The 22,114-nt window shown below is 36.5% G+C and overlaps 1 protein-coding gene across 12 annotated transcripts in view; it reads left to right on the plus strand.

Annotated features, from left to right (window-relative positions):
- Nucleotides 1–22,114, plus strand: part of RALYL (RALY RNA binding protein like) — a 372,476-nt gene that overhangs the window by 329,734 nt on the left and 20,628 nt on the right. For 10 of the 12 annotated variants that reach the window (XM_021550590.4, XM_077783051.2, XM_077783049.2 and 7 more), the window contains 4 exons: nucleotides 5,107–5,154; nucleotides 8,908–9,071; nucleotides 9,735–9,815; nucleotides 18,348–18,461. In XM_021550590.4, the coding sequence (XP_021406265.2) occupies nucleotides 5,107–5,154; nucleotides 8,908–9,071; nucleotides 9,735–9,815; nucleotides 18,348–18,461 (407 nt within the window). The remainder of the gene's footprint in view (nucleotides 1–5,106; nucleotides 5,155–8,907; nucleotides 9,072–9,734; nucleotides 9,816–18,347; nucleotides 18,462–22,114) is intronic. The other 2 variants (XM_085572298.1, XM_085572297.1) reach the window with 1 other exon arrangement.

Raw genomic sequence — 22,114 nt, forward strand, 5'->3', positions numbered from 1 at the left:
TTTGGGTTTAGTTTTGCCTGCATCACTATTGTCTGTCTTGCTTCCATAAACAGCTCTGAAACCAGCTGATCCTCAGAGTCTGAATATTGATCTCAATGTCATTGTTCTTATTCAATGTCTGCTTCACAAGCTTTGACTAATCCTCTACAGGAAAATGTCTTAGTGTTTTAAGTACCGGATTGTGTATATGCAACTTTGAATATTTGCCTAAAGTTTGCCTAAAATTCAGGTTGCACAATAAGTTCAACAGTTTTCCCAAAATGCATTTCACTGGGATAAGAGTTCTTGGAAGAGAGAATGAAAGTAGAGAAGAAACATATCTAGAGACAGAAAAAATACAGCCTGATCATATTGCAAATAAATTCTGCCTCATGCCTGCAGAAAGATACTTTAATGGAAAATGGAGTACTGTATGTCAGCTTTTTTATGTATACATGCCCTCTTTGGACAAAATGCACCTCTTCGAATTAGAACTGAAAAGATTTTTTCAGTTTTGCAGAAAAAAACCCATCCATTTAAAATATTACATTTCATGCTGCACTGTTTGAAACTTAACTCCTTATTTTCTCCCCACTCAGGAAAAAAATAGATCTTGCTCTTATTAATTGAATAAATGTGCAGAATTAGGAAAAAAATCCAAAAAAACTTTTATTAGCTTATAGTTACAAAATTACTATGCAATTTAATCCTTAATTGAAATATACAAATAGTAGATTATGTTCAGTTGTTTGTCATTTTGGGACAAATGATTGGGGATTTTGGTGTTAAACTTTTCTTTTTAACTATACCTATTTGCCCTCATAACTTCATTACGGACATGAATATAAAATACTTCTCTGCAATTATTTTTCCTCCTCCAGCCCACTCTTTTTTCCTAATATACTAGTTTAAAGAATCACTGAAATAATTTGTCTTTTGGCAGTAATTTTGTCAGCAAAAAAGACTGCTCTGGAAAATGTTCTCTTTCTCTGCAGAACATACAGTCTGAACTGCAGAACAGCAGTGTCCCTTCACTTCTATCAGCATTCACATCCTTACCTAAAATTGAATTTTCTTTAAAGTAAAGGTGGGATTCAGCCCACCAATTTGATTCATGTCTGACAGTGTAGGTAACCATCCACTGAAAAGTGGCCTGAAATCTTCAGCATTTTTTTCAACAGCTTATGGAAGTAACTTCCATCTGATTGATTTTCTAATGGAGAAAGTTTCCATCTCTCAATGCTTCTTCTCTAAATCCTCTAGCTACCCTCATCAGCATCCTTTTTAACATAATATCAGTTTAGACTGATTCTCTTTTGCTCTCAGCAAGAACAATTCCTAACACTCTTTTCCCATGACATGAGAAATGATTTCACAAATTACTGGAATACTAGTTTCAAATATTAGGTTGATATGTCCTTCCCAAAAAGAGTTTGATTGAACAAATATTGCTTTTATATTTAATAGTTTTATTCAGGCCTCACAACAGAGAATAAACTGACAGTATAAACGGCAATAGCACTGTCAATTAAATTAAGACACATTATGCGTTGTTTGTCAACATTTATGATTTAAATCTCTTTGTAACTGTGGAAAGAAAAAAACAATTTAGCTAAGGCTGATTTAAATGGAAGACAAAAGTCTTGTTGACAGGAAAATAACAAAAGGTATTTCTGGTCTATTCTGAATTAATTATCCTAAAGTTAGAAAAACCCCACAGAAGTAAGTTATGCCACTGATGTTTGGAGTCAAGTTAAAACAGGATCGATAGTTTATAAACATCTTTTGAAGGCATAGCATAGAGAATGGAAAAAAGATTGTACTTTTGTGTGGGAGGGGACTTGGGAAACTGTCCCCCCGAATTACCCTGGGAGGTGACAGGTGTGTAGTTCCCCGCCTCCCCTGTTATCAATCAGTATGTCTGTCATCCCTTGGTTCTAGAAAATTCTTTGTTCTTTATACCTCCATTGGTTCCTTCCCTGAAGCCGCTCTTTCCCCTTACCCTCATTGGTTATAACCCTGCCACTCGACCCTGACTCTGCCCCCGAAGCCTTCCTTCACTGAACGCTTCATGCCTGGACCCTCCCTCTCTTGTCCCCGTTATAATCCCGATTCCGCCCCCTGTTCGACGCTCTCAGAGCGAGCTCCCTCCCGGAGTGGTTGTTTTCCCTTCGCTCCCTGAATTGCTGTTCCTCAATAAACCCTCCTGGAAATAAAGCCGCCTGTGAGTCGTCCCGCCTTCATAGAGGAAGATTTCATTACGCTATCCGGCTTTCGAGGACTCGGCTCTCTGACAAGCAGAGTGGTCAGAGACCCAGAAGCCCTCACTTTTGTAGTAATGTGATTTCGACACCAGGTAGGTAAAGATATAATCGAATCCATACATTTATTTCAAAGATGCAGAAGGATAACTGTATTTGCCCACCTCGCACATGTGCAACTGGTGATACGTGCAGGAACTTTGAATACATACAGCATCATAGCTCTGAAAAAATGGTCAGGGGGAAACATTTAGTCTTCAGGCATACAGAGTTTTAAAGATACGCATGGTACTTAGTGAAACCACAAGGGACAGCTTGTACAAGATTGTCTCAGTGATACTAAGTTAGGAAAAGGAACCATGACTTTTGCTTAGTAGAAGCACATTTTATTGATCGGTTTTCTTTGCTTCATTGTGAGACACATGTAGTGTCTTTTATTGTCTACTCCATTAATATCAGCATCATGCAGGCAGTTTTATTGTTAATATTGTTGAGAAGGCACATGTTAGTGGGTAAGTAATCTGCTTGTTTACAGTGCCATTAGGAAAATGCTGACTCCACCAGTTCATAGGCTTGTTTAAACCTTTCTCTGCTTCTGACCTGCTGAGTATTTGCTATTCAACACTGTATGAGTGATTACCTGTGGCCTCTATTACACAGGCTGTTGGGTTGCTAAGGAATAACTCTCAAGAGGTTAAGAGCTTTGTAGTCACCTTGATCTCAGTGCCAGTGATTATCTGTGCTAATTTTCTACTTGGTGTTATACTGTAGCACTCACAAAGTCTTATGTCTGTCCCTTGACATGCAAAAATAGGAACAATTATGGCTGCAGATGGAGAGATGTACTGGTTGCTTACACACTATAATCTCTTCAACATGTTATTACAGATGAAACATCATCATTCAACATAACATTTTCATACCCACTGAGGGGCCAGCAGTCCTTTTTCTGTTCTCTAAGCCAGAGCTGACTTATTATATAAAAATATAGTGGTCCTTCAGCCTTACTCTAACTGATGCCAGTGAATTATTCTTCACCAGCTTAATGGTCTTCAACCTTGAAAAAGTGAATTTGTTCAGTCTTTATGCAAATCAAATAAATGTCAACTCCAGGCAAAAGGTTTCATGTGACAGGACTTTTAAATTTAATATTTTTCCTCCAAATTGTCTGTTATCTTTTACTTGGAAGCACACATTGAATATTAAGTATGGGCTTACTGAAGGCATTAATAATTCAGCTAAATAAAACCACTAGGAAGCTATGAAGAACTGTAAATAAAATAATAGCTTTGATACCTGCTACTTTAGTTCCATGCAGACTGAAGTGAAAGACAAAACAGCAGCTGTCATATAGTTTAGGGAAAAAATTGCTAGGTTTACTTTAAGATACTGACACATGACTATATACAGCCTACTATTATTTAAAGGTATTTTGCATCCTCTGCCACACAGGCTTACCTGCTGCAGGGTTCTAGTCTCTCAGGGTTGTTCAGTTCAGTGTTTCACAGGAAATGCATCTTCAGATTTCTTTTCTCAAATAAATTACAAAAAGGGCCACAGTCATCTGAAGCTCTCATGATCTTCTACTGCAATATTGTGCAGGCAGACAGTACAACTTAGAATTCTATTATTTGCAATTGGGCACTTGAATGTGAAAGAAGTGTGGTAGAGATAGAAAATGTGCCTTGAGCTGTTTAGTAGAATTCTTGACACATTTTTCAGAGTATGCACTAAAACCCCCACTTTGCTCAATGTTCAAGAGCTATTATTCAAACTATTAAACCACACTAGCATTCTATAGTGTCCTGTTATATTCAGGGAAAGTTTTCTTCTATGTTTTCTCCTTTCTACCTCTGCCTTTACTACCTTTTTCACTTAAAGCTTCTCCTTCTGTGATACTTTCTTGATGTTTCTTACTTTTACTATTCATTACTGTACTTCTCAAAACAGTAAAAGAGTGTGTTACTAGGCAGAGTAGAAATAAACCCTTGTGACTTTTCCATGCAGAGCCTTTATTGGCTCATTGATTTGTTGGTTTGGGGTGGGGGTGGGGGGGGGGGGCGGTGTGTGATGTTTGGGTGTATGAGCTAGATAAGACTTCTTTGTTATTTCTTCACCACAAAAGTAGAAAGTTGATAATGGAATGAAAACCAGGAATCTGGGATTGACTTTGCTAATGACAGCTCAAAAGTAGTTTTCTCATGGACCTGTGTAACTTCACATTTGTTTGTTTCCCTTGATGGTGCCTGTCTTTTCTTAGATTGGTATGTATATTCCTTCCTGAACCTGAGAGAAAATGCTTCCCTTTAACACTTACTTGGCATTTATTTTTTTAAATTTTTACTTTTTCTCTCTTTGATGAAAATAATTTGGTGGACTGAAGGACCAGCAAGAAGTCAAATCATTTCATGTTTCTCTGAATCAAAGTAACAGTCTTGGCTCACCTTCTCACTCATTTCCCACTCTTTCATGTATTTAACTGTCTTCCTACACCACTGATGTTATATTAGACCAGAAAAGAAGAGGGTGTCAGTTTTAAATGCTAACTTCATTTGATCACTCAGAGAATTACAATATAATGATCCTCTAATTACAGAGCTGTCTCACTGTGTTAAATCCTATCTGTGTATGCTGTCAACTGTTTACAGTTCTGCATGCCCCAGACTTCACATTTCTGAATATACAATGATAGCTGACAACAGCATTGACAAATATAATGTACATTGTACACAGTACAAGGAAGTGGAAGAACTTTGAAGAAGGGATAGAAATTTGAGAGTAAGCCCATCTTACCATGGAAGTTCAATCAGTATGTATTTTCCTATAAACCAGTTCATTCTTGTTGTTCTTCTCTGTTTTTCCACAGTGGTTATGTCTTTGATTATGATTACTACAGAGATGATTTCTACAATCGGTATGTGTGCCTGTATTTTTGTACATCCTACATAATTTCTCATGTTGATATATAATCTCATTGTTTGCTTAAACAGGTTAATTCTGGTTTTTTTGATTATTCATTGCTTTATTTCTATTGTGTATCAGACTATTTTTAATATCTCGCAGAGAAATCACCACCACCAAATGCATGCTTACTAAACAGATCTTTAGAATTTATCCTTCTAAGAGCTTTTGGGGTGTTTACTGTGCTGAACAGTTTAATGGTAGTTTAATAGAGTTCTTCCAGGCTTACTTTTACTGGGATGTATAGTGCTTGCAAAATTCTTCAGTATGATGTTCCTGGCTTTGTATTTCATCCATGTGTACGAAAAGACACAATGTCTCCTCGAGAATATTCCAAGAATGTATAGAAGTCCAGAAGAACTTTGAAAGAAACAAAAGCACAAGCTGAACAGTGTGTTCCTATAGGACAAAAATAATTTGGATGCATGAGCAATTGGAGATTCTGTTTTGAGTAGTTACACACAGCCAAGCTCAGCACTGTGAAAATGTATTTATTCAGATGTAGCAGAATCCCCACAACACAAGAGTAGTAAGAATGATCACAGATAACTAACGTGTTATCCAGCAGTGTTGTGTCTTTGCATTAGAGCAGCTTGGTTTGGCACAGGACAAGTGAGCCAGAGAGGAACAAAGCATTGCTCCACCAAACCTGTTCCAATTTGATAATTCTTCTATGTAAAGCAATGGACAGTAGCAAGGGAACAGTTTACACCCAGAAGTTAAGTTAGCATGTGCTATACACCTTTCTGCTTAGGAATACAGTAGGAAAAATGTAGAAACAATATTTTCATGTTTGTTTTCTCCTGATGTGTGTTCTATTTGAGACACCAGTTTTAGCTTTGCATATAAACCACCCTGCCCTCTTTGGACAAAGTTAGAAATAGTGAGATATAACATAGATTATGAACATATGAAGTAAAAGCTATCAAAGCAGTTTAATCCTGCTCAGCCCAGCCTTTGCAGTAGGAGTAGCACATGTCCTGTAAAAAGTTGATTTCTATAGGCTTTTAATTATTTTTTCCAAGGTTACAGCTCTGAATTTCATCTTGGAATTGTATGTTTTTAAACAGAATAGTGTTTCTCATCTACACCACATAAATATTAAAGGTATATGTCTAGCTTTTCCCTCAATTCTGTATTTTATGAGTAGCAGAAATGATAAACTGTAATGGTTAATTTTCACCAAAAAACAAAACAAAACAAAACAAAAATTTAAAAACCCCTTATTGGACGTTAAGGGTTGCTTCTTGGTGTCTCTCTTGATAACTGTGTTGTTATGGAAAACCATTGACAGGGAAATATATCCATAGATCTATTCAATAGTGTAATTTTTTTAAATTTAGAAGTCTTTCAGAATTAAGACAGCAGAACTTCTATAGTAGAAAACCTGCATGTGAGGTTGGCCCCATAAGGCTCGACATGGATCTTCTGAAAATAAAAACTGTACAAGGCAAACAGTCTTTATATACAAGTTAATGGAAGGGAAGAATGAAAATCTCAAGAAAGTAGTCATGGAAAAGAAAATCCCATGGGGAATCTGATGTACAAACTACTTATAGGAAATATAAATTAAGAAATATAGTCAGGATTCTTCCAATTTTTGAACTTCTGAACTTTCTGAATTTCTATGTTTTATCCCAAACCATACATCTTCTTTTCTAATATTTCAACCAATTAATGTTTTTGATTTTCCAGGGTCCCTGAAGGGAGAATATGTCTTTCTTACCTTGAGTAAAGCAGTGATGGGGTCAAAAAAGGGTGTCAGGAATGGATAGTTCTTCAAAGTAAAATCTATATGAAGACATATTGGCAAGATCAGAACTGTAAATTTAGAAGTGTGACTGAAAGAAAAGGCATAGCTGTATGCACACTAGTGATTACTGGGGCAAAGAATTGCTTTGAAACAGCATTTCTCTTTATAATTTCTCATATTACAGGCACAAGAAAAATAGGCATGGTGCTTCAAAACGATAAATGGAAGCATTGTTTTTTAAAGGAAAGCATATTATTGGAATATACAGAACAGGACAAAATGGAATACCAAGCCCAAAACCTTTGTATAATTTCACAAACAAAGTAGGAATAGATTGATAACAGTCATTTAGATAAACATTCTTTTATATATTTTGAGAAAAGAAGCATAGTATCAAATCTCACTATGTTATCTAAGCACAAACTATTGGAAGCTAAAAAAAATATTACCTTCAGACTAAAAATCATATTATGAACTTTTGCATGAGAGTTTATAGTACTTCAGAAACATTTTTTCCAGTAATATCATAAAGGAGTTTATGACTAACCTGCAGATCATTTAATGTGATAAATGATTGGTGACAATAAACACTAATATTTGTGTTAAAAGTAACAAAAATGGTTTAGTGTCCATCTTCACACACAATTTTTTAGTTATGCTAACAATGGCTAGAAACTGCTCATTTGTGGTAATATTTGAGGCCATGGATTTCAGTCATTGATTGTGACAGGACCTCTGTGTCACATTTTGTAGGCAGCTATGGAAAAGGAGGGAGATGATTACACTGTCTGTAGGATTACAGTACAGACAGAAGTGTGGTTTGATTTAAGTACTAGGTATGTACTTACCAGAAAATAGGTTAGAAGATTTAAATTTGACTCCACATTCTATTCATCATACTGTTAAATGCTGTGGTGAGTGAATTACTGCCTACTGTGTGTCTGTTTTCAAATGTGTATCTATCTGCCCAGCTGGGTGACAGTACTCACAACTGTGAAAATTAAAATGTGGTTATAAATTTCCATAATTACTAGTTGCAAGTAAATTTGAGAATATTTTATGAGGATGGTGCTTATCCCTCTGCTTCAGACTGTGAACTGGAAATCTTTCTTTTCTGAACTTTCTTCTCCTGACCAATCATATCCAGAATCCATATATTTTATGTTCTCAATATATCTGTAGCTTTGACTATCTTTTTTACTACCTTTATTTCCCTCTACACAGGTTAGTTACCTCCTATTGATAACCGTATCTTTAGGATTAGGCTATTCTGTTTGGGAACAAAAGTTAATTTTTATCATAGAGTATCTTTTATTGACTGTAGTGATAAAAGCCTGAATATCTGCCTGCTACAGTGGTTTTGGTTTGAACAATTTATTTTTTTTTTTTTAATTAAGCATGCTTGGTTATTTTAGTATTTCTACACCAATTAATTCTGCAATAAAGAGACCATACGCAAAGACTCTTTTTATTTCAGAAACTGCTGAATATTTCTTTATGGTGATGGTTGTCTTCAAGAAAGTTCTCTTTTCTACATTACTTTTACAACTTTAAGAATAGCAGAAAAGATAGAATTTAAGCCATGCATATAATAAAGGAGCTGAAATGTCATAACAAAATGTACTGCTTTTGGCTGTGAGCAGTGAAATGATGTGGACTTGTGGAAAGCAAGTTATGGATTTTCCATACAGCAAATAGCAGAGTCCCATAATACATCCTTCATTTAAATGACACACAAAAAATCTGAGCTGGTCTATACACCAATGTGTGTCTGAAATCTGAATAAGGCACTTAATGTGCATAGGTCCTTGAAATCTAATTTGACTTGATATAAAGTGATTACAGTTTCAAAGGGTAATTTTCTCAGATAACATGCAAATTTAGTTGACAGAGTTCCCATGACATGAAATCACAGAGGGTTTTATGGAGTCCAGCTGACTTAATCTTTTCTAGGTTGTTTGATTACCATGGCCGTGTCCCCCCACCGCCCCGTGCAGTGATTCCACTCAAACGTCCTCGTGTGGCTGTGACAACAACTCGTAGAGGCAAAGGAGTTTTCTCCATGAAGGGAGCATCACGGTCCACTTCAAGTGGGGCTTCTTCCTCAGGATCCAAATGTGAGTTGCTTGTATCAGTTGAATATTATTGAAACAATGATCCTAGCAATTTCTGCAAACAGCTTCCACTACATAGATAGCCCTATTGCAGTCATTTCCTAGCCTAAATCTCTAGCTTGAAAAACTGGTTTGATTACCAAAGCTTCCAGGCCTCTCCTGCAAGTCAAGGAGCACATTGATGACACTTTTGAAGGAAATTCTTTCAACATTTGACCTGCTCCCTTGGCCTCAGAAAAAGGCTTTTTAAAATCTCCTGTCAACCTCACTGCTCATACAAAATGAGATCTTGTGAATTGCTGGTAATAAAAAAAAAAAGATAATAATCTTGTTATAGACAGACAGAGGTACCTTGATTTCTGTGGAGACCTCAGGGTTGTATGTAAGCTGGTAGGGGTGGACTGGGTAGTGGGGGCAGGGGAGGTTGGGTTATGTGTACTCTTTTTTACTGGATTCCTTTGAGTGTAGAAAGAGGCAAAATGTCTTTGTTTTAAAGAAAACTCAAATGGGATCGGCAATTTGGGCTTATTTAATCCTTCTTTAGTGAATAAAAGTGTTAGCAGAAGAGCTAGATGAACAATAGGCATTCCCTCCTCCAAGATCACCAAGCTCCCCACTCCCTAGTATGTCATGGGAACTTCATCTTCCTCTTCGTGCATCTTTCAGCACCCACCCGTCTTCCCCTGCCCCTTATGTGGAGTGATACTGTCCTTGGAAGCGTCACTGGAAGAGGAAGAGAAAGATCAGGTAGGGATCAGATATTAGAAAGAATGAAGGAACTTAAATAAGCCTTTTGCAGTACTAGAGTGGCAGCAAAACATTATGCTGTCTTACCATGAAAAAGGTGAACCCATCAACAGTACATCTCACTGCCAGAGGAGTTAATTATGGCATCAACAGGACCCAGTCATACACTCTGAATAACATATTCAAATCTTACATGCTAGTATCAAACAAAGAAGATGGACCTCGTGAGCCCATTAGGATCCATTCTTGATCCTATTGTATGGCCAGATTATATCAGAGACCTTGAAGGAAAATGCAATAAACGTGTAAATGCATGTGACTGAAAAATTGGACATGTAGTAAACTCAGCTAAAGATAATGTGAACTCAGGAACAAGAATCTCAAGACATTCCTTGGAAAGGATGATGCTCTGACAGATAGGCTCTGTTGCATGTACAATTAAATCACTTCCAAGTCTCCAGGGAATGAATGGGCTGGATGTCCACTAACAAGAGCTCTGATGCCTAACACACAGGAAGACATCTAAATTTAGGTGTCATATTATGAAGCTCACTCAGAGCCTAAGAGGATGTCTGGGAGTAGCAATATATCCTTTGTTCTCTGGAGGATGAACATGAGCCTAGACATTTTCATACTCACCTTGAAGCAACCCTTTCCTCAATATTTTAAGTAATAAATCATATTTTCTTCTATTATTTTAAAAGAAAACAGCTCAAGATCTTCACTTTAGGAAACTTAGAACTTAAATTACATTGTCAGTCCTTTACAGTCCTTGGATCTTTGGGGTTTCACACAGTGAACTAAAGCTTTAGTTAGATCTTATTTGTTTGTCATTTTCTGTTGTCTTATCTATATGGATACCTAGTAGTATCAGTGCATTGAAATTACTAATTGTGCTAAAGTATGCATTAATTAACAGTGGGCTTTTCTGATGCACATTGCCATGAAAAGAGAGTTTATTTTCAGATAAGTTTATATATATTCTTTTCATTGTTCAGAACAAGAATAACTATAAAATTCTTCTAGAGAGATGGGTATCTTAGCATTTGTATCCCAACAGATCTCAAGAAAAGCTCTCACCCAGAAACCTGAATTTCTATTGTAGTCAATTAGACAGATAATATTACATTAACATACAGATATTTGTTCCTCAGAACTACTAAAAAATTTGCTTTATTTTGTCTGCATTTCAAAATATGCTTTGTTATACTGTGTTAGGACTTAAATAATGCATAGCATAGGTTATAGGATTCAAACCTAGTCCAAGTATCCACAGACACTTACTATAAGATTTACAAAACACTGTCTGCAAAATATGTCAAATATTGCAGAAACTATAAATTATTCAATGGAAGTGCAATCAGAAGTATCCAGACCCAAACAGACAGTGTTATTCCTCAGTAGAGGTATCCTTCAATGTATTTAGGTATGATCTGAATTCTAAAAGTGTCAGTCTTAGAGCTCCAGGTATTTGGACAAGATCATCCTTGAATCCAGCTCTTTAACTGAAGGGAGAGCTGCAAGATGCATCACTTAAAACATTGGCTTTTTGACATATGTTAGTTTCTATCCTCAATTCATTACAATGTCAATTGGAAAAAAACGCAGACTTTCTATTGTGATAAAATAAATTGCACAAAATATTCTTTCTGCATGTAGCACATCTTTAAAAGGAGTCAGACACCCAGTATACAGATTTTCATGCCTAATTTTCCCATAGAATTACTACCATTTTTGTCAATTCCAGTCAACCCATCATAAATGTAGAAACATGATTTTGTTGACTTGGACAGAAATGTAATCAGCTTATTGGAAGACCTTTATCAGAGAAATAGCAGAGCCATTCCATTAGAGCTTCAATTATTTAAGTAGAGAAGGTATGTTTTGCAACTTTTGCCATTTTCTTGGAAAAGCTGGTTATACTGAATTGTGGGAGAAAGGAATTTAATATTTTGTAGCCCCTTACTCTACAATGGTAATCTGAACCCCTTGAATTAATATAATGTCAATTCTAATATTACTTTATTGTCAGGTAAATAAAGGATTTTTCAATAAAGAAAAAGGTAGTTCATGGGAAGGAAGCTATTTTAAGCTTAATGAAATATAAGACCATAAAACACCTTAATTGCAAGTTTAGAATTAACATCGTCAAAATGGTATTGACTGTGCTTGGAAAATTTAACACCCATATAGCAAAACTCTCATGAGATCACTTCCATTAAGCAACCTTTCAGAAGTAGAAATGTCATAGATATGAGATTCACACTCAGAGTAGATCCAGCAAATGAACCCATACTTATCATACTAAAGGTCAGAACACAGGAGACCCCTAAGTGAAATCACCAGAATCAAAAGGACTTCAGAAAAATAGATCAAAAGGCAGATGTTTACTGTTGCACAAAGATATTACAAAAATCATAGTATCAAAAATGCCTTGCTCATTGATGAGCATATCTGCAAAAATAATTGCCAGCCCAGTAAACTCCTGTTTGATTAAGAAGTGGCAATATGTGTTTTAAATCTGCTTCCAAACCACAAGAAAGATTTTATTTCTTTCTTAAATCCATAATTTTTCCACAAACAATTATCAATATTTTGTTTTCTTTTTAACTCCAAAGACTAGAAGAACATAAATTAGCATTTCCAAATTGCCAGAGGTAACTCACAAAATTAAACATGTTGGTGGTTAAATCACACATAGTAGTTCTTCATGTTAGTGGTATGAAGCAGTGCATTCAAATTGTTATTTAGAACTGGGAAGTGTTCACTTTTTATTACAATGTAGAAATTGAAGTGCTCAGAGTGTGGACTTTCATTTTATACATCTGAAATCAGGAGGAAAATATTAATCAAATCTTTTATACTCTGTGTGCTTGAAATTAAGGAGCAGATACTTCAGATGTTAAAATATGTATTGAATTATATCTTTAAATGATTTAATTTTGACTCATAGAGTTTATATTTAGCTTCCTCAGCTGATCCATTTTTCAGTGATATCTACAGTAATAAAATATGATAAAATATTTTATATTAAACATTAAGGACTTACTTAAAAATACATGACATTTCTTCCAAAAGAAATCTGATTCACACTTTGTGGATGAATCAATTTGCAGTTACAGCAAAAAGTATGTTTCACAAAAAACTATAATTCAACAGTACCACTTTCATTTTTAAAAATGCAATTGACCCTTATTTTATTCTTCTTATAATGCACTGAATGTGGTTGTCTCCTTTGGTGTTAGATGCTTCAATGAAAGATGCATTCTAGAAGGCCACAAAGGGCTAAAAGGGTCACTGAATCCAATTCCTTACTCTTGCAAGTAGCAGCATCATCAAATCGTTTAAGATACATCTTAAAAGTAGTTAGGATTTGTTGGGGTTTTTTTCGGTTCCTTGTGACTTCCAGCTTAGTTTGTTTCTCATTTGTTCATATTCTTTGTTGTTGTTGTTGTTGTTGTTGTTGTTCCAACACTATTTTAGCATGAAAGTGTTATTTCTTTTTACCTTTTTTTGTCTTTAGCAAACAAGTAAAACACTTCTGTCACACTAAAGGCTTTCCATTTTTATGGTCATCTTCAGAGCTGTTCTCCACATGTACCTGCTAGAATCAGTGGTTCAACCTGTACTCACCAGGTCCTCATACAAAGACAATACAGTTCTCCATCCTTAGCAATACTTCATTTGACACACCCTAGCACTGCATTTTCCTTCTCATGGTTGCAAATTGTGATAGCCTGTTATCAACACAAGGATAATTCTGTCACTGTCTTCATCTGCTGATGAGCCTTGGAGCTAAGAGCAGGACTTCTGCTGTTAAGTGTAGGGTTTTTTTCAGTGAAATCTCAACCTTTTTTTCTAACGTAACATTCCTTAAAATCACCTGACCTCTTCTTCCATTCCAGTTTCCTCTGAATAAGCGATTTCTTTCAATTTCATGTCATAATCAAATTTCACCTGTTTATTTACATTTTTGCATCAGAGTTGTTGAAGATATTTAGCCATTACTAGTTTCATTAATAATTATTCTCCCTTTCAATATGTGCATTTCTGTTATCTGCCATCCTTTATTTTATCTGTTAATTAGGAAAATATTCCCACTGAGTAAGTTACTTTCTTTTCCTACTCTATTGCTCAAAAGCAGATGAACAGATATTTTGGATACATGCAGTTCTGGTGTCATGTTTACCAATGGCTTTATTTCTTACTGAGATCAATTAAAAAATACATTATGTTTTAAAGGAGAATTTATATACTCAAAGCAGGACACCTAGAGGACAGAATTTATAATCTTCACATTTTATCTTTGCTGTAACACTGCTTTAAAAGTCTGAAGTTCTTGCCAAGTGCTATCACAGATTCACAGAATAGTTGAGTTTGGAAGGAACCTCTGAAGGGGACCTCTGGAGCTCTTCTGGTGCAAATGCCCTGCAAAGCAAATTTCCCAGGACTGTGACTGACTACACCCATGGGAAGAAAAAAATAAAATTCTGGTGCTTAGATGAAATTTCACGTGCTTTAATTTATGCCAAAGGTCTTTGGTGTATCAGTGGGTTCTACTGAGAAGAGTCTGGCTTTGTCTTCTTCATTCCCTGCCATACTGGGGAGCCCAGAGGTGGGCACAGTGCTCCACATGTGGCCTCACAAGTGCTGGGTAGAGTGGTCTGCTGGGTTTGGCTGGGGCTGAGTCAATTTTTATTTCAGTAGCTGCTATAGGGCAGTGTTTTGAATTTGTGCTGGAAACAGCGCTGATGACACAGTGATTTTCAGTTACTGCTGAGCTTACACAGAGTCAAGTTCTTCTCTGCTTCACCCCACCCCACCAATGAGCAGGATGGGGATGCACAAGAAACAGGGAGGGGACACGCCTGGGACAGGTGACCCTAGATGGCCAAAGGGATGTTCCAGACCATGGTATCATCTTCAACAATAAGTGGAAGGTTGGCCAGGGCTTCTTCAGGGCATCTGTCAGTGGGTGTTTTCATTTGCATTGCTTTTATTTCTTGGACTTTATTTATTTCTCTGTTGTTTTCCTTTATGATTATGATTATCATTATGATGATTATGATTATGATGATGCTGCTGCTGCTGATGATGATTATTATTATTATTACTATTATCATCATCATCATCATCATTATAATGTATTTCAATTAATAAACTGTTCTTATCTCAACCAGTTTGTTTTCTTACTTTTACCCTCCTTATTTTCTTCCTCCCATTCTTCTGGATGTTGGAGGGAAGTGAGCAACTGTGTGGTGCTCACTTGTTGGATACGGTTAAACTGAGACAAGGAAAAGATCTGGCTCATGCTCAACTTATTTTTCATCAGGGTCCTTCATAATTTGTCTTTGGTAGTTGCTGCTTACTATAGTATAATTGAGAGTGGAATTTCTCTAGGTGAATAATTTTGAAGACTTGTACAATCCACTGCAAGGTAAAGCAATAAGCAATTCAAATAATTACACCATCAAAATGTTGGAAACAGAATGAAAGTTTGGCACTTGCGCAGACTGGTTGAGATTTTTTTTCATTCTTCTTTCAAATTACAAATTACCTTTCAAATTACAGATTACCTTTTAAGTGTTAACTTGAAGTAAATGACTCTATGATCACAGAATCATAGAATAATTTAGATTGGAAAAGACTTCCAGATTGTCCAGTTCAGCCTTTAACTGCTCACCACATTGTCAACTAGACCATAGCTTTAATGTCAGATAGAGGTTTCTTTAACACCTCCAGGGATGGTGACTCCCTAAGCAGTCATTTCCAATGTTTAACAACCATTTCCATAAAAAAATTACTTCTAACATCCAACCTGAACCTCTCCCCAGGTGCAGCTTGAGGCTATGTCCTCTTGCCCTATCACCAGTTATCTGGGAGAAGTGGACACCCCCCACCTATCTACAGCCTCCTTTCAGTTTGTTGTAGAGAGTGATAAGGTCTCCCCGAGCCTCCTTTTCTCCAGGCCAAACAACCCCAGCTCCCTCAAACATTTCTTATAGTATCCTCATAGTCTCCTAGGCTTTTCACCAGCCTCATTGCCTTCATTGCCCTTTTCTGGAGACTTTTCAGCACCTCAGTCTTTCTTCAGTTGAGGTGCTTAGACCTGGACACAGCACTCAAGGTGTCTCACCAGTGCTGAGTACAGAGGGACCATGACAGTGGTCATGCTGGCCACACTGTTGCTGATACAGGCCTGGATACTATTGGACACCTTGGCCACCTGGGCACACACTGGCTCATCTTCAGTCATCTGTTACCCAGCACCCCCTTGTCCTATTCCACTAGGGTTTGTTCCTTGAATCCTCGTTGTTGTCTTATTCCGTCTGGTGCCATCTTCTTCCCAGCCTAGCTTTTCCAAAGGCACCACATAGAAGCCCCTGAGCAGCAGACCTGAGCTGAACAACAGCGCTAGGCATGAGCATGTTTCCTTGTCAAACTGAGAAGTTCAAATGTTTTCTGCTTTGCTTACTAGACTGGAGATAAATACCATTGGATCCTTGCAGTGTCACTTCTGGGTCTGACCTTTCGGGCCTGGCCAGCCTGCAGTTTGCCAGTCAAGGGAGCATCCCTGACACAACAGTTTGGCTGCACGGAATGTATTGCCAACAGGCTTCATGGTGGGCTGCTGCCAGCACTTAGCATTCCCCACTGGAGCAGTTCACACCCTTTCACTCTGGATTCTGAGCTACCTTGCTACTCCAACATGGACCAGCCACTGCCCCTGGGAAATCAGTAGTCTTCTAAATATATAGTTTTCAGAATCTTAGCATTTTGTTTCAGATCTGTGGGATTGGGGAATGACCCATTATTTCTCTAAGAACATTTTAAAACGTCATTCTTTAAATACACAAAATTATTCCATCAAATACTCTATAGCATATAAGAGTCTCGCACAAAGTTTTATAGAAAAATTTTAGCTTTATAGAAAAATATGCTTTTTTCTTTAAGTTATTGTGTTCATTCAATGTGAGATTAGAGGTTTCATCCTATACTGTGAGATGATGCAATTTCTCAATATGAGCACAATTAAACAATCACATATAGCAACCTACTGCTTTTAGCTGAGATGTTATACTATAAAGCACATGGCCCAAACTCTAAGATAAAAATCTTTGGTTTCAACCTCTGTGAATATGCTACAAGTTTGGAATAATGCTAATTTGAGGCAAACATCTATTCATCAACTATCACTGAAGCAGGCAATAGCTTGTCTTCACACTTCATCATCAGAATGACTGTCCAATACAAATTACCTGAGACACCAAGATAACAGACATGGCCAAGGACTGGAGAATAGGACTGATGCAGCAAGATGCAGCCAGAAGACACTTTTGACAGAAAGGGAACATGTTCTTCTTCATAGCACAGCATCCCTTTTCCCAGGCTCAATAAGGACCCTCCTGTTGTGCTCTCAATACACACGCCAAAGTCAATGCACATCCTCCTACAGCAGTGGTGGAGGAGTAACAGAGCTCAGTGCTCTTCCACTATCAGTCCCTCATGAGGATGGTCCATTTCTTCCTAGAAGAGTTATAAGAGTGACAGCTCTGTTTCCTACTCTGGTCCTTTATAAATGGCTTTAGTCTCCCATATTAGCACAGAGTTGCCATTTTCTCTTCTTGACATTTTCCACATGATATCCTAGCACAAACAGGGCAAGTGTATTTGTTTGGGCCACCTTCTGAGCATAAAACACATGTTCTGATAATGCCAAAATAATAAGGTAATTTCTGAGGGCTGCAACACTGTTTCCTTTGAAGCCAAAACATCTCCAGAGCTGTTACTCCTTCTTAGGTTAGACAATGAGAGCACATTAATAAACAAAAATTAAGAGTAAAGCATTGCAATAAAGATTTGGAAACTTCAGCTAATAGTTATAGCTATAAGTGATGCCTCCATGTCCTTGGATGTGATCATAAAATTTCCATATATTATCCATAGCTGGAAAAAGGACAAGAAATTATCAACTGAAACTGAATTGAAATATTTTGCAGCAACAAAACATGACACCTCTTGCAATGAGTTTTTGATTGGAACATAACCTTGCATTCCTGGCTGCCTAGCACTTATATTACCATTCAGTCTTGCTGAGAAATACATACTGTAAGGGACCTTTTTATTATTGTCAATATTATTACAAAAGAGTCCAGCAAAATAATATTGCAATACTGTGACATGTCTATCATATTTGAATTATTCTTTCACTATAGGCTGTCTTTAAGTAAAAGTTACTTGGATTTATGAAGACGTTTTTGAGAGGTTTTTCCTGAAATTACTATTTCTGAGCAACACACCTTACATGGACTGTTGCCATTAAGCCTTAGAATCCTGTGGTTTTCTAGGATTCTGCATTTTTAAATAACAATGTTAATTTTAAAAGCTAAATCTCTGAAAATATTGACAAAAATGAAAGAGTAGAATTTCTACCAGACAGAAAAGAAAAAAAGAGCCTGTTTTTCTTGGGGAGGGGGGATGTTATCACAAATATAGTTTATTTCATATTTTGCATTTTGCTCTCTTCCACAGTGAAATCAGATGAGTTGCAAACAATCAAGAAAGAATTAACTCAAATCAAAACAAAAATTGACTCCTTGCTAGGGAGACTGGAAAAGATTGAAAAGCAGCAAAAAGCTGAAACAGGTGGGTAAAAGCCATTTTTAGTGAAATGAATTAAATTAGAATCTTGTTACCAGTCAAGTAGACAGACCAAAGAGAATGGAAACTTTCTAAAATTTTGGTACTTAATGGAGGCCTGAGGCAAGGCAAATCAACTCTTACGTAAAACTCCTTGGAGAATAGATTGATATTCTTCACAGAAAATGCATCATAATTTAAGAATCATTTTTATGGTGTAGTAGGAAAAATAATCTCTTGATGTTCTGTAAACACTAAACATCACTAAAAAACAGACTGAACAGAATTAAGCTAGAAGTTTTTGACTATGGTGATGCTTGTGCTAGACACATTAAGTATTTATAGATGGTGTATATCAAGAATTATTGCCTGGGTAATAAGCAGTAGGTAATAGTCACAAGCTGAAGCAAAGAAAAAAATTCTGTTTGATATAAGGAAAAGAGATCCAACTAAGCAGTATGGTGAGTTGACCAGAGAGATCACACTGGCTCCATCCTTGGAAACATTTAAAACTCACTGGGCTCAGGACCCATGGACCTGGGCTACAATTTGAGTTTGTCCCTGATTTGAAGAAGGATTGGACAGAGATACTTTCCAACTTCAGTTATTGAGTGAAGTTTGGGCCTCTTTGTAAAACTAGTTACAGCTCCAATTTAGTTTTTTTTTTTCTTGCGTAATCAAACCCTAGGAATGAAAAATCCAATACTACTTCATAATTTAATCAAGTCAGTGCATTGCTCATTTTGTTAGATGAATGACCTCACCTGGTAGCACTTTAAAGTCATCCTGAGAGTTGTATTCTCACCATGGTATATATAAAAAACAAATTCAGTTCTTATGTCTGTCTGTGGCATTTTCTTTGCTGTTTCCTTATAGATCACATATATCTTTTTTCAGGAGCTTTATATCTGAGTTGATTTTGTAAAAGTCAGCAGGGTGCTTTATCTCATGAAAAACTGAATTTTTTTTTTTTCACCCCTCCATCCTGGGATAAAACTTTTTTCTGAATTTTGTGTGAAATGTGTGAAAGAAATTCTGCCTCAGAAACCACAACTGCCTGGGTGTCTGGACAGTAGTCAGTTACATGAAGCCAAAAACCCATCAGGACACATAAAGAGAATTCTATCAAGACTGTCTAAAACATTACTGGGAATTAGCAGTTGAGGGTTACAAACTTGGCACAGTCAAAATAGGAATTTATATACAGATGTCACCTGTTCCCAAGTAACTATCTTTTCTTTACAATCATTTTCTAAGTTGACATACAAGGACCAGTCCCCCAGCTGTTACAGTTTATCTCACAAATTTGGGGGCTTTTTTAAAATCTGAGGTAAACCGTTAGTAGAGAGTGTGATTATCCCTTTCAGGAGATCTGTACACAATATGTATTCATTAGATTCTATTTTGTCCTTTGTGCAGTTTGGATAAAAGTTGGCATAATTGGTGAAGATGTAATTGCAAGGCACTCCATTGAATAATTTGTGCACTGAAGCACTCTGACTATACATCTCTACCTTGGGGAACTTTTATAAAAAATCCATTACTATGCAAAACAGTATGCATATCATTGTCCTTTGATATCCAATTTTCACTTTTGCTAAAGGACCATAGTGATGTAATTTAAAAAGAAATCATGTCAAAGAGGAAAATATTGATTCGTATTGAGTCATAGTCTTATGGCTTCTGAAGACATGCAATGAATATCCTCAGATATTAAAAAATGTTTTCAAAATATTGATGTTTTAAAACATCAGTGCAGAACCCATCTCTCATATTCTTTGCCTCTCATTGGAAGGTGTGAGGAGAAAAATACCTCAAAGATACCAGTAAGCCTGGAAACACATTTAAGTTTCCTGAGCTGATGAAGGGGGTTATGCAGCCTGGGTGATTAGTCTGCAGATCCAAAAAGATTTGTGTAATCTGCATCAGTAGCTGAACTATTTCATTTAGATTGTTAGATGGGAGATGATGAGATGATTTTGTTCCTTCTCTATGGTTTGGCAATGTTATTTTTCATTTTCCTCTGCCACAAGGTGTGGCCTCACTAAGACTGGGATCAGAGAGAGGATCTGTGTCTCATTTATATAAAGCAAAAATCAAGCCATCATCTTGCTCTTTTGGTTTTCTAAGTTCAACTTGCTCTCCTGAAGAATATTTAATTTTTAATCCTAAAAGCTGTTACTTCTAGAGGAATGTGATGTGACAGGCTGGACATGCTCAGTGCATATGTTGGTTACTGCTCTAGAGCTGCAAGAAGACTCTCCTTGCAGTAAAAGCTGATGTTCTAACTTTTACTGTTATCAACCCCTAATCTTTATAATAGGAAGAATATAGAAGATAGGATTTCCTGTACATAGAAAAACTGTAGAAGTAGCTCCTTTGTTTGCAAATATATGAACCGGGAAGCTGGGAATAAGCTGTTCTGACATAAAAAAAAAAAAAAAAAAAAAAAAAAAAAAAAAAAAAAAAAAAAGTAGGACTATTCTTCCTGTAATATTAGAGATTTGGCTTTAATTAGGCTCAAAGTTAGGTACCTGAGTTTAGCTTCTCAGAAGAGCCCAAAAGAGATAGGTACTGAGATGGTATTTTAGCCTTCTCTGAGGAACCTGGTCTATGTTCTCGTTAATGCAATTAAGTAAGTGACCTAATTTTTTAGCAGCTGTATCTTAGAAGGTTTCCCATTTAAATGTATTGTCTATCAATTAAAAAAACTTGTTTTTAAAAGCCTTGACCAAAATTGATTCAGTTGTCATTGACAGAGATGAGTGATCTCAGAAGTGGCTTAAGAAAGGAAGTGGTAGGGTCAGACATAGAAGGCATAGGTGATTCAATCCATTTTAACTTGTATATAAGGCAAGTAACACAATCACTTAAAACTAGCATGTCCTTGTATGGAGCACCTTAACAATAGAAGATAAGGCTCCATGGGCTGCATCTTCTGCTAATATATATGACTACAGTACTGTCAGAGCTACGGTCTAAGATGACTTTGTACTCTTTAAATCTAAGAATCTTTCTGAAGACATTAGGTGACTGAGGGAGGAAAGCTTAATTTTTCTGTTCCTTCAGTAAGCAAAGTTGAAAATGAGGGACTAAAGACTAATGAAAACTAAAGATATTAATGTAAGTGGCAAAATAAATGTGCAAAGTCAAAAGGTAAAACAAATATCTTAGTTTAAGACTATGGAAAAGAAAAATGCCATCAGATTTAAATAGTATGTGTAGCTGGTAATAACTCATGGTAAAAAATAATAGAGCTTCAAAAATATAGAGTTTCAAGGCAACACTTAATTCATTTGTTGTCCAACAAGATAGATAATGAACTACTAGTGTTACAGAGCAGTCAGTCTTACAAAGGAAGAAATATTTTATTCTAGAAATTCTGTCATTGATTACCCTCAGACTGAAAAGACATTATTTTTCTAGCTATATGCAACCAGTTCTCTGGCCTAATTCACTCTGAGTACATAAAGTGTTTCATATAAGTTCCTGACATGCATAGAAATAAGACTCTGATCCCTACAAACATTCTTCTAGCCAGTCTGTCTCTTGTCATTCTTCCATCAATCTTCCTCTGGATTTCTGCTGTTTGGATGAAGTTCCTCAGCATATCCAGGAGTTTCCCAATACCTAGTCACAATAATGCAGCTACCCTCATG

This window comes from Lonchura striata, chromosome 2, assembly GCF_050655825.1.
Source record: "Lonchura striata isolate lonStrDom1 chromosome 2, ASM5065582v1, whole genome shotgun sequence".
Lineage (NCBI taxonomy): Eukaryota > Metazoa > Chordata > Aves > Passeriformes > Estrildidae > Lonchura > Lonchura striata.